This window comes from Penaeus vannamei, chromosome 28, assembly GCF_042767895.1.
Source record: "Penaeus vannamei isolate JL-2024 chromosome 28, ASM4276789v1, whole genome shotgun sequence".
Classification (NCBI taxonomy): domain Eukaryota; kingdom Metazoa; phylum Arthropoda; class Malacostraca; order Decapoda; family Penaeidae; genus Penaeus; species Penaeus vannamei.
The window spans coordinates 29,266,321-29,278,820 of NC_091576.1; the positions used below are offsets into that span (position 1 = coordinate 29,266,321).

At 45.8% G+C, this 12,500-nt stretch overlaps 1 protein-coding gene across 2 annotated transcripts in view; it reads left to right on the top strand.

The window, feature by feature from the left end:
* The first annotated feature begins 17 nt into the window (after window positions 1–17).
* The window catches only part of LOC113829001 (trypsin-1), an 18,850-nt gene continuing 6,367 nt past the window's right edge, over window positions 18–12,500 (top strand). For both annotated transcript variants that reach the window (XM_027382071.2, XM_027382072.2), the window contains exons 1-8: window positions 18–175; window positions 664–721; window positions 2,107–2,234; window positions 3,442–3,554; window positions 7,162–7,286; window positions 8,263–8,337; window positions 9,253–9,427; window positions 10,355–10,472. In XM_027382071.2, the coding sequence (XP_027237872.2) occupies window positions 98–175; window positions 664–721; window positions 2,107–2,234; window positions 3,442–3,554; window positions 7,162–7,286; window positions 8,263–8,337; window positions 9,253–9,427; window positions 10,355–10,472 (870 nt within the window). In that variant the 5' untranslated portion in view covers window positions 18–97. The remainder of the gene's footprint in view (window positions 176–663; window positions 722–2,106; window positions 2,235–3,441; window positions 3,555–7,161; window positions 7,287–8,262; window positions 8,338–9,252; window positions 9,428–10,354; window positions 10,473–12,500) is intronic.

Below are 12,500 nucleotides of genomic sequence, written 5' to 3' on the forward strand. Positions count from 1 at the left end.
ATATATAAATGACACAACTCGATAGCTGGAACAAACCACTTCTCGGCGTGCGTTCGAGACCCGTCAGAAGGGATTCGAAGCTCCTGATTCGTTCGAGATGAAGGTTCGAGCGCTGTGTCTCGTGCTTGCGGTCGGCGTTTGTCTCGCTCCTGCCGAGGCTTCTGCGATACCGAAGGTGAGTTGCAAGGGGTTCGTTGCAGATCAGAGAGTGGTATACATGGGGGCGATGAATATTTGCTTTAGAGATCGCAAATGATATATATATATATATATATATATATATATATATATATATATATATATATATATATATACATATATTAGAATTATTAAATCGCAAATTATATATATATATATATATATATATATATATATATATATATATATATATACATATATATATAATATATATATATATATATATATATATATATATATATATATATTAGAATCATTAAATCGCAAATGATATATATATTAGAATCATTAAATCCTTGCTTTCGAATAATTGCAAACTTTCGAATCATGACAAATACTTACAATTTAGAATCAAGAAAAAAAAACTCTAATATTGCCATACTTCCCACCAACCAAGTCATCAGTCCTCCTCAATAAATTAATCAGATTAATGAAACATCATTAACGTTAATTATTCGTCGCCAGGCAGTACCTAAGACCAACGAGACATTCCCCTTCGACCCTCGACACCTGGAAAAATATCGTAAGTATTTTAGAACGGGAAGAGGAAGAGGAAGAAGAGGAGAAAGGGCAAAGGGGGAAGGGGGGAAGTGGGGGGGATAGACGGAAAATGTTGTTAGTGTGGCGGTTGTAGTTATAATGTTGCAGTTGTTAATGTTGTCGGATTTTTATTATCATTTATCATCTTTTTAGCTTCATTATCATTATCATTGTTCTTATTATTTTTAGTATTCTTTGTTGTCTGTATCACTATTGTCATTATCATATTCATCATTATTATTATTACTATTATTATGTTTCATTATCATCATCATTTGTATTATGATAATTATTATCGAATCATTATCATCGCTGTTGATATAGTTCTTATTGTTAGTATAACTGTTATTATTATTATTATTATTATTATTATTGTCATTCGTTATTGTTATTGTCATTATTAGTTTTATCATTATTGGTTTGATTGTTATCACTGATAGATGTATCAATATTATTACCATTAGTTTTATCATTATTATCGTTATTAGTTTTGTCATCATATTATTGATATCATATTCATCATTAATATCTCTTTTTGTCATTAATATTTTTTTTTTCACCTATATCATTCCACTTTCACCATCACAATCACAGCTACCATCACCACCCCCACCACCACCACCCCCACCACCACCATCACCCTCACCACCCACTCCCACCCCCACCACCCCCGCCACCATCACCCCCACCACCACCACCCCACCACCACCCCATCACCACCCCCACCACCATCACCCCCACCACCCACTCCCACCCCTACCACCCCCACCATCACCACCACCCCCATCCCCACCCCCACCCCCCCCACCCACTCCCACCACCCCTACCACCACCACCCCCACCACCATCACCCCCACCCCCACCACCACCCCCACTACCATCATCACCCCCACCCCCACTCCCACCACCACCACCACCCACACCACCACCACCCCCACCACCACCACCTACACCACCAACACCCCCACCACCCCCACCACCCCCACCACCATCACCCCCACCACCCACTCCCACCACCACCCCCACCACCCACACCACCATCACCCCCACCACCCATTCCCACCACCACCACCACCCACACCACCACCACCACCACCCACACCACCACCACCACCACCACCACCACCCCCACCACCACCACCACCCCCACCACCACCACCTCCACCACCTCCACCCCCACCACCCCCACCACCACCACCACCACCCCCACCACCACCACCCCCACCACCACCACCCCCACCACCACCACCCCCACCACCACCACCCCCACCACCACCCCCACCACCACCACCCCTACCCCAACCACCATCACCACCACCATTCCTCTATCACGAAGCCAACCGCACTTACAAACCACGCCCATTGCAGAGGCGTGTCCTAACGGCGTCATCCCCCAGGGTCCGGTCACCATAGGCCCGGGAGAGACCGTGTGCGTCGCCTCCAAGAATTTCCCCAACAACTACCCGAGTAATACGTTCCAGGAGTGGAGGATCAAGGTGGGTTTGGGCCGGTTGTGTGTGCGTGTGTGTGTCGGGGGGGGGGGGGGGGGGGTGTATGTGTGTGTGTGTGTGTGTGGCATATATGAGTGTACGAATGTGTGTGTGTGTGTGTGTGTGTGTGTGTGTGTGTGTGTGTGTGTGTGTGTGTGTGTGTGTGTGTGTGTGAGCATATATATATATATATATGTACACACACACACACACACACACACACACACACACACACACACACACATATATATATATATATATATATATATATATATATATATATATATATATATATATATATATATATATATATATGATGCGTTCCAGGAGTGGAGGATCGCAGTGGGTTTGGGGCGGTTATATGTGTGTGTGTGCGTGTGTGTTTGGTGTTTGTGTGTGTATGTGTATAGATAGAGAGGGGAGAAAGGATGAAAGAGAGAGAGAGGGGAGAAAGGATGAAAGAGAGAGAGAGAGAAAGAGAGAGAACGAGAGAGAGAGAGAGAGATGCGAGCAGGAAAAATATACATATATTTATTAAATTAGTCATCCAGGTGTTCATCTGCATTTCTCTCTCGATGTCCTACATATGCAAATAGTTCAGTCCATCCGCCATGACCACTGGTGCGCTTTCATATAATAATACATTAGTTCATACTAATCTATCTCTCTCTATCGCCGTTTTCATTAGTTTGTGGCGTTGCTTTGATATCTCCTTTCTGTGTATATTTTGTGTGTATATATATACATACATGCATTTTATGTGTGTATGTATGTATCTATCTATCTATCTATCTATCTATCTATCTATCTATCTATATATATATATATATATATATATATATATATATATATATATATATATATATATATATATATATATATATATATATATATATACAGTATATGTGTATATATGTATATTTACATATATATTTTTTTTTATTATTAAAATATGCTTATATATAAATCTAGTTTGTGAGTCTGTACATTATGGGTATATATATATATATATATATATATATATATATATATATATATATATATATATATATATATATATATATATAAACCATATCTATGTGTGTAAGTTTGAGAGTGCGTGTGCTTTCATACGACTATAGTTACATGTGTGAGTGCGTTTGTGCGTTCATGCCAACGCCCGCACCCTCCACGCCCACAACCCACCAGCGTCAACGAAGACCTTCCGCCACAGGGATCTTCGGACGACCTCACCCTGACGGTCAGCTGCGACGTGGTGGACATCCAGAGCAGCTGGTGGTGCTTGCGGGACTGGCTGATCATCGCTGACTCCTGCAGGGCCAGAAGGTGCGTGGCCGTGGGTGGTCTGAAGGGGCGTGGGTGGTCTGAAGGGGCGTGGGTGGTCTGAAGGGTCGTGGGTGGTCTGAAGGGGCGTGGGTGGTCTGAAGGGGCGTGGGTGGTCTGAAGGGGCGTGGGTGGTCTGAAGGGGCGTGGGTGGTCTGAAGGGTCGTGGGTGGTCTGAAGGGGCGTGGGTGGTCTGAAGGGGCGTGGGTGGTCTGAAGGGGTGTGGGTGGTCTGAAGGGGCGTGGGTGGTCTGAAGGGGTGGGGGTGGTCTGAAGGGTCGTGGGTGGTCTGAAGAGGCGTGGGTGGTCTGAAGGGTCGCGGGTGGTCTGAAGGGGCGCGGCTGTTCTGAAGAGTCGCGCGTGGTCTGAAGGGGCGTGGGTGGTCTGAAGGGGCGTGGGTGGTCTGAAGGGGCGTGGGTGGTCTGAAGGGTCGTGGGTGGTCTGAAGGGGCGTGGGTGGTCTGAAGGGGCGTGGGTGGTCTGAAGGGTCGCGGGTGGTCTGAAGGGGCGTGGGTGGTCTGAAGGGGCGTGGGTGGTCTGAAGGGGCGTGGGTGGTCTGAAGGGGCGTGGGTGGTCTGAAGGGGCGTGGGTGGTCTGAAGGGTCGCGGGTGGTCTGAAGGGGCGTGGGTGGTCTGAAGGGTCGCGGGTGGTCTGAAGGGTCGTGGGTGGTCTGAAGGGGCGTGGGTGGTCTGAAGGGGCGTGGGTGGTCTGAAGGGGCGTGGGTGGTCTGAAGGGTCGTGGGTGGTCTGAAGGGTCGTGGGTGGTCTGAAGGGGCGTGGGTGGTCTGAAGGGTCGCGGGTGGTCTGAAGGGGCGTGGGTGGTCTGAACGGTCGTGGGTGGTCTGAAGGGGCGTGGGTGGTCTGCAGGGCCGTGGGTGCTCTGATGGGTCGTCGGTGGGCTGTAGGTGCGTGGGTGGTCTGACGGGGCGTGGCTGGTCTGAAGGGTCGCGGGTGGTCTGAAGGGGCGTGGGTGGTCTGAAGGGGCGTGGGTGGTCTGAAGGGGCGTGGGTGGTCTGAAGGGGCGTGGGTGGTCTGAAGGGTCGTGGGTGGTCTGAGTGGCCGTGGGTGGTCTGAAGGGTCGCGGGTGGTCTGAAGGGGCGTGGGTGGTCTGAAGGGTCGGGGGTGGTCTGAAGGGGCGTGGGTGGTCTGAAGAGTCGCGGGTGGTCTGAAGGGGCGTGGGTGGACTGAAGGGGCGTGGGTGGTCTGAAGGGGCGTGGGTGGGCTGAAGGGTCGTGGGTGGTCTGAAGGGGCGTGGGTGGTCTGAAGGGGCGTGGGTGGTCTGAAGGGTCGCGGGTGGTCTGAAGGGGCGTGGGTGGTCTGAAGGGGCGTGGGTGGTCTGAAGGGGCGTGGGTGGTCTGAAGGGGCGTGGGTGGTCTGAAGGGGCGTGGCTGGTCTGAAGGGTCGCGGGTGGTCTGAAGGGGCGTGGGTGGTCTGAAGGGTCGCGGGTGGTCTGAAGGGTCGTGGGTGGTCTGAAGGGGCGTGGGTGGTCTGAAGGGGCGTGGGTGGTCTGAAGGGGCGTGGGTGGTCTGAAGGGTCGTGGGTGGTCTGAAGGGTCGTGGGTGGTCTGAAGGGGCGTGGGTGGTCTGAAGGGTCGCGGGTGGTCTGAAGGGGCGTGGGGGGTCTGAAGGGTCGTGGGTGGTCTGAAGGGGCGTGGGTGGTCTGAAGGGTCGTGGGTGGTCTGAAGGGTCGTGGGTGGTCTGAAGGGGCGTGGGTGGTCTGAAGGGGCGTGGGTGGTCTGAAGGGTCGCGGGTGGTCTGAAGGGGCGTGGGTGGTCTGAAGGGGCGTGGGTGGTCTGAAGGGGCGTGGGTGGTCTGAAGGGGCGTGGGTGGTCTGAAGGGTCGTGGGTGGTCTGAGTGGCCGTGGGTGGTCTGAAGGGGCGTGGGTGGTCTGAAGGGGCGTGGGTGGTCTGAAGGGGCGTGGGTGGTCTGAGTGGCCGTGGGTGGTCTGAAGGGTCGTGGGTGGTCTGAAGGGGCGTGGGTGGTCTGAAGGGGCGTGGGTGGTCTGAAGGGGCGTGGGTGGTCTGAAGGGGCGTGGGTGGTCTGAAGGGGCGTGGGTGGTCTGAAGGGTCGTGGGTGGTCTGAGTGGCCGTGGGTGGTCTGAAGGGTCGTGGGTGGTCTGAAGGGTCGTGGGTGGTCTGAAGGGACGTGGGTGGTCTGAAGGGGCGTGGGTGGTCTGAAGGGGCGTGGGTGGTCTGAAGGGGCGTGGGTGGTCTGAAGGGGCGTGGGTGGTCTGAAGGGGCGTGGGTGGTCTGAAGGGTCGTGGGTGGTCTGAGTGGCCGTGGGTGGTGTGAAGGGGCGTGGGTGGTCTGAAGGGGGGTGGGTGGCCTGAAGGGGCGTGGGTGGTCTGAAGGGTCGTGGGTGGTCTGAGTGGCCGTGGGTGGTCTGAAGGGTCGTGGGTGGTCTGAAGGGGCGTGGGTGGTCTGAAGGGGCGTGGGTGGTCTGAAGGGTCGTGGGTGGTCTGAGTGGCCGTGGGTGGTCTGAAGGGTCGTGGGTGGTCTGAAGGGGCGTGGGTGGTCTGAACGGGCGTGGGTGGTCTGAAGGGGCGTGGGGGGTCTGAAGCGGCGTGGGTGGTCTGAAGGGGGGTGCGGGGTCTGAAGGGGCGTGGGTGGTCTGAAGCGGCGTGGGTGGCCTGAAGGGGCGTGGGTGGTCTGAAGGGGCGTGGGTGGTCTGAAGGGGCGTGGGTGGCCTGAAGGGGCGCGGGCGGTCTGAAGTGGCGTGGGTGGTCTGAAGGGGCGCGGGTGGTCTGAAGGGGCGTGGGTGGTCTGCAGGGGCGTGGGTGGTCTGACGGGGCGTGGGTGGTCGGACGGGGCGTGGGTGGTCGGCAGGGGCGCGGGCGGGCTGAAGGGGCGTGGGTGGCCTGAAGGGGCGTGGGTGGTCTGAAGGGGCGTGGGTGGTCTGAAGGGGCGTGGGTGGTCTGAAGGGGCGTGGGTGGTCTGAAGGGGCGTGGGTGGTCTGAAGGGGCGTGGGTGGTCTGAAGGGGCGTGGGTGGTCTGAAGGGGCGTGGGTGGTCTGAAGGGTCGTGGGTGGTCTGAAGGGTCGTGGGTGGTCTGAAGGGGCGTGGGTGGAAGACAGGGCGTGAGGTGGATTTTGATATGTTTAGGAGTATTTTTTTGATGAAAAAACATGTCTCTACGCATGTACACGCATACGCATGCATACGCGTACATAAATATACACAGACGCTTGCAAACACACATGCATACGCGTACACAAGCATGCTTAGACGATCGTACACACACAAGCACCCGCGTTCACAAACATACGTAGACGTTCGAGCACACGTGCACAGGCGTACACAAACATACACAAACCATCGCACACACACATCCACACGGCATACAAACATACACAAACCCTCGCACACATACATCCACACGCGTTTACACACATCCACACGCGTTTACACACATCCACACGCGTTTACACACACATTCACACACGTTTACACACACGCACATACATAGACGCTCGCACACATAAACGCACACTCTTGTCCTCCACCAGACTGCAACAGGAACAACGAAGGGAAGGACAAGAAAACACACGAATATGCCTTCCCTTCGTTGTTCCTGTAGCAATCTGTTCATCATGAATTCCACACATCCTTCCACCAGCTACTGCGGGAATCGGCGACCCAACGATGACCTCGTGACCTGCTCGAACCAAGTGACCTTCCTCTTCTTCGCCGACTTCTGGGGTCAGCGCCAGGGCTTCCACTGCTCAGTCACCGCCTCGGGAGGTATGCGAGGGGCCCCTTCTTTCTTTTTTCATTTCTTTCCTTCTTTCTTCATTTTTTTCTTCTTTTATCATAATCATTGTGATTATTATCATTATCTATTTCAATATTATCAATGATATTATTATTGTTATTATTATCATCATCATTAATAGTAGCAGTATCATTACTATTATTGTTAATGTCATTATCATTATTATTATCATCATTATCATTATGCAAGGTAGTTTGAAACAGGTAGTCCATTTTGAGGAAAGCCCTAATTGGTAGCTTCCGAGCTAAGCCCCGCCTCTTTGCTTTTATTCATTGAAAATATATATATTTTTCTTTTTTCTTGGTTTCCTTTTTTTATCTATTTTTTTACTATTGTTATTACTACACCATTTTTAAAGAGAATCCACTGAAAAACTCGCTTACCATGAAATATCGTGCAGAATGCCTGGGTCAAATAAAGTGGCAGAGCAAATGACATCCTGAGATATCAGATATAACTAGCTATATAATTTTTATATAATTTACTCGAAATCGCTATAAATACGAGAAAAAAAACAAGTTTCATATTTTTTATGATAAAAGTTCCTTACCATTAACGGCTGTCAGAATACTCTTAGGGGGAAAAAAATATTTTATTTTTAAGTTCAACAGAGTAAATGGAAGCAGAACTGCCTGTTTATGCGTACCTTGCTATTAGTATCAGCATCATCACTATCATTACTATTATTATCGTCATCATTCTCAATACCTTTAGTATTATTATTATTATCATCGAAATTTTCATTATCTTTACTATGATCATCACCATCAACAGCAGCATGAGCACCATTGCCATCGTTTCCATCACTGATTTCTGCCATAATCCATCCTAACAAAAAATGAAAATACAATTACTAATGCAATTTTGCCACAATAACAACATTCACTTGAGGCATGAATAGAGCTTTGAAATAACCAGTATTTAAATCACTTCCCTCCCCGCCAGATCCAGAAACAACCACTCCTGGAGTCGACACATCGGACTCATCTGACGCTCCGGGTACAAGCGGCAAAGACTGTCGTGAGTCTAGATTTATATTCTTTTTATTATTATTATTATTATTATGATTATTATTATTATCACAATGACAGTTTTCTGTTTAGTTTAGACGGTTATAGTTCCTCGTCGGTGTGTATACTTTTAGGGTGATTTGTGACTGGTGGTGTGTTGTTGGTTATGTCAAAAATACGTGTATACACTGTAAAGGAAATATACATGCATATATATGTACATGCACGCACACATGATATACACTACATCCACTACACCCTAACCCCCCTCCCTATCTTTCCATTTCACCCTCTCGGTTACACTTATAACTCCCTTTTCACCCTGCCTCCTCCTTTCACTTCCTCCTTGACCTCTCTTAATCTTACTCCTCCTTTTCTGCTTCCTTATCATCCCTCTCTCAATTATTTTGTCCCTTCTTTTCCTTCTCTCTTCTCCTCCTCCTCCATCACACCCTTTCCCTTGACTGAACTATTGTGCACTCACTTCCTTCTCATAACACCACTTCTCATTTACTCCCCAGTTGGTCCCCCCCTCACCTCAAATTCACCCACTACCCCCTTCTTCCCCCTCCCACCCTACCCTATCCCCCTCCCCATCCCCTTCTCCTTCCCTTTCTCCTTTCCCTTCTCCTTCTCCTTTCCCACTCCAACTCAGTCCCTCTTCCTCCTCCTCCCCCTCCCACTCTAACTCCCTCCTCTCCCCCTCATCCCCCCTTGCCCCTTCAACTCAACCCCTCCTCCCTTACCCCTTCCCCTTCCCCTTCTCCTTTCCCACTCTAACTCAGTCCCTCTTCCTCCTCCTCCTCCCCCTCCCCAATCGAACTCCCTCCTCTCCCCCTCATTCCCCCTTGCCCCTCCAACTCAACCCCTCCCCCCCTTCCCCTTCCCCACTCCATCTCACCCCCTCCTCCCACCTGGCCAACAGAGTGCGGCGTCCCCAACCGAAGCACCAGGATCGTGGGCGGCGAGGAGACGGAAGTGAACGAGTACCCTTGGCTTGTCGGGTTAGCTAATGCCCAGAGTAGCTCCGACAAACCCTTCTGCGGCGCCTCCGTCTACAATGACGAGTGGATCATCACGGCTGCTCACTGCGCCACATTGTTAGTTGACGGGACTTTGTGCCACGAGAGAGAGTGTGTGTGTAAAGCTTCGCTATCCTTACTCACGCATGAGTAGATCGGTAATGTCTATGGAAGTTGGGTAGTTCTTCGTTGCGGGTTCCTTTTCGTGGGTCGTGTAGCTCCGTGGGCCAGCGTGCGACCTGCCTGCAGCGACGAGGGCTCGAGTCCCGATGGGAGAGGCTACTTATTCCTCATATCATTGCGATAGTGCATTATTCCATCTTTCATGACTGTTATTATGAATGCTGAGCTTAATCAAAAGAAGCGATGATAGTGATTCTCGTTGTTTTTATCACCGCTGAAGTTATTCAAGATAGAGAGTTGATAAAGACGATTCTCCTTGTTATCATCAATGCTGAGATTAATCAAGATACCACTTTTATTGTCATTATATGATGATCATTATTACAGTATGATATATGAGTGGTTACGTTTCTTGAAGATACTACTGTTATTACCATTATTATTTTAATTCCTATTATCATTATCATTATTATCATTACTAAGGCTACCACTTTCATTATTAGAAGTAATAGCATTTGTTTTCCGGCAATTATTGTTTTTGTCATTAGTGTTTGTTGTTTATAACATTACTGTAACAAATAGTACATATTAGTGTTATTGAAGATCGAGATTATTATCATTATCATTGTCGCCATCCTTTTTACTCCTCTTACCACTGTAACGAACAATTCTCACCATCGTTACCGAAACTAGAACTATTCTCATCACCATCATTATCATAACTAGGGCCACTATTCTCGCCATTATTACCCTATGAACACCTTATTCTCACCATCATTGCCTTGAAAAGACCACCATTCGCACCACCATTACCCTAAGTAAAACCACCATTCACACCATCACCACCGCCTCTCGGCCTGACCTCCGCTTCCCATCCCACAGCCCCTCCTTCAGCTACAAGGTCCTCCTCAACATGTGGGATTGGAACAACGGCCCCACAGCCATCGTCAGGAGATCCGTTGAGAGCATCGTCGTCCACCCAAACTACTCCAGCAGCACCGTGAGTTGGTCTTTTACTAATCTGATGGCGATTTGGGATTCGTGGTGATTCGAGGGGTTTTGTTTTCCATTCGTAGGAGAAGAAAAAAAAAGTAAGTCGAGGTGATGTATGATTTGTAAAATGTTTCTTTACTAATCTGGTTTGGGATTCGTGGTGATTCGAGGGTTTTTGTTTTCCATTCGTAGGAGAAGAAAAAAAAGAAAGTCGAGATATATGATTTGTAAAATGTTTCTTTACTAATCTGGTTTGGGATTCGTGGTGATTCGAGGGTTTTTGTTTTCCATTCGTAGGAGAAGAAAAAAAAGAAAGTCGAGATATATGATTTGTAAAATGTTTCTTTACTAATCTGATGGCGATTTGGGATTCGTGGTGATTCGAGGGGTTTTGTTTTCCATTCGTAGGAGAAGAAAAAAAAGAAAGTCGAGATATATGATTTGTAAAATGTTTCTTTACTAATCTGATTTGGGATTCGTGGTGATTCGAGGGTTTTTGTTTTCCATTCGTAGGAGAAGAAAAAAAGAAAGTCGAGATTTATGATTTGTAAAATGTTTCTTTACTAATCTGGTTTGGGATTCGTGGCGATTCGAGGGGTTTTGTTTTCCATTCGTAGGAGAAAAAAAAGTCGAAATGATATATAATTTGTAAAATGTTTCTACTGTTTGTTTGTTTGTTTTTTTGTTTGTTTGTTTGTTTGTTTTTTACATCGCAAAATGTTGAGGGTAAACAGACAGTCCTTCCTAATGCATGTGTGTTTGTTTATGCTTGTATGTATCTATATATATTTATTATTTCTTCCTTTTTTCTTCTTTTCTTTTTATGTCTTATCCTTCCTTATTCTTTTCTTTTTATTTCGTATTCTTCTTTATTCCTTTCTTATTTTTCCTTATTTTTTTCTTTTATTTCTTATTCTTCCTTATTCTTTTCTTTTTATTTCTTATTTTTCCTTATTCTTTTCTTTTATTTCTTATTTTTCTATATTTTATTCTTTTTATTTCTTATTCTACCTTATTCTTTTCTTTTTTATTTCTTATTCTTCCTTATTGTTTTCTTTTTATTTGTTATTCTTCGTTATTTTTTTCTTTTTATTTCTTGGTCTTCCTTACTCCTTTCTTTTTGTTTCTTATTATTTATTCCTTTCTATTTATTGCTTAATCTTCCTTATGTTTTTTTTTATTTCTTATTTTCCCTTATTCCTTTTTTTTATTTCTTATTCTTCCTTATTCATTTCTTTTTATTTCTTATTCTTCCTTATTCATTTCTTTTTATTTCTTATTCTTCCTTAATCTTTTCTTTTTATTTCTTATTCTTCCTTAATCTTTTCTTTTTATTTCTTATTCTTTCTTCTTTTCTTTTTATTTCTTATTCTTTCTTAACCATTTCTTTTTATTTCTTATTCTTCTTTATTCTTTTCTTTTTTTCTTATCCTCCCTTAATCTTTTGTTTTTATTTCTTATTCTTCTTTATTCTTCTTTTTTATTTCTTATTCTTCTTTATTCTTTTCTTTTTATTTCTTATTCTTCCTTAATCTTTTCTTTTTATTTCTTATTCTTCTTTATTCTTTTCTTTTTATTTCTTATTCTTCCTTAACTATTTCTTTTTATTTCTTATTCTTCCTTATTCCTTTCTTTTTATTTCTTATTCTTCTTTATTCTTTTCTTTTTATTTCTTATTCTTCCTTAATCTTTTCTTTTTATTTCTTATTCTTCCTTATTCATTTCTTTTTATTTCTTATTCTTTCTTCTTTTCTTTTTATTTCTTTTTCTTCTTTATTCTCTTCTTTTTATTTCTTATCCTCCCTTAATCTTTTCTTTTTATTTCTTATTCTTCTTTATTCTTTTCTTTTTATTTCTTATTCTTCTTTATTCTTTTCTTTTTATTTCTTATTCTTCCTTAATTTTTTCTTTTTATATCTTATTCTTCTTTATTCTTTTCTTTTTATTTCTTATTCGTCCTTATTCATTTCTTTTTATTTCTTATTCTTCCTTAATCTTTTCTTTTTATTTCTTATTCTTCCTTATTCATTTCTTT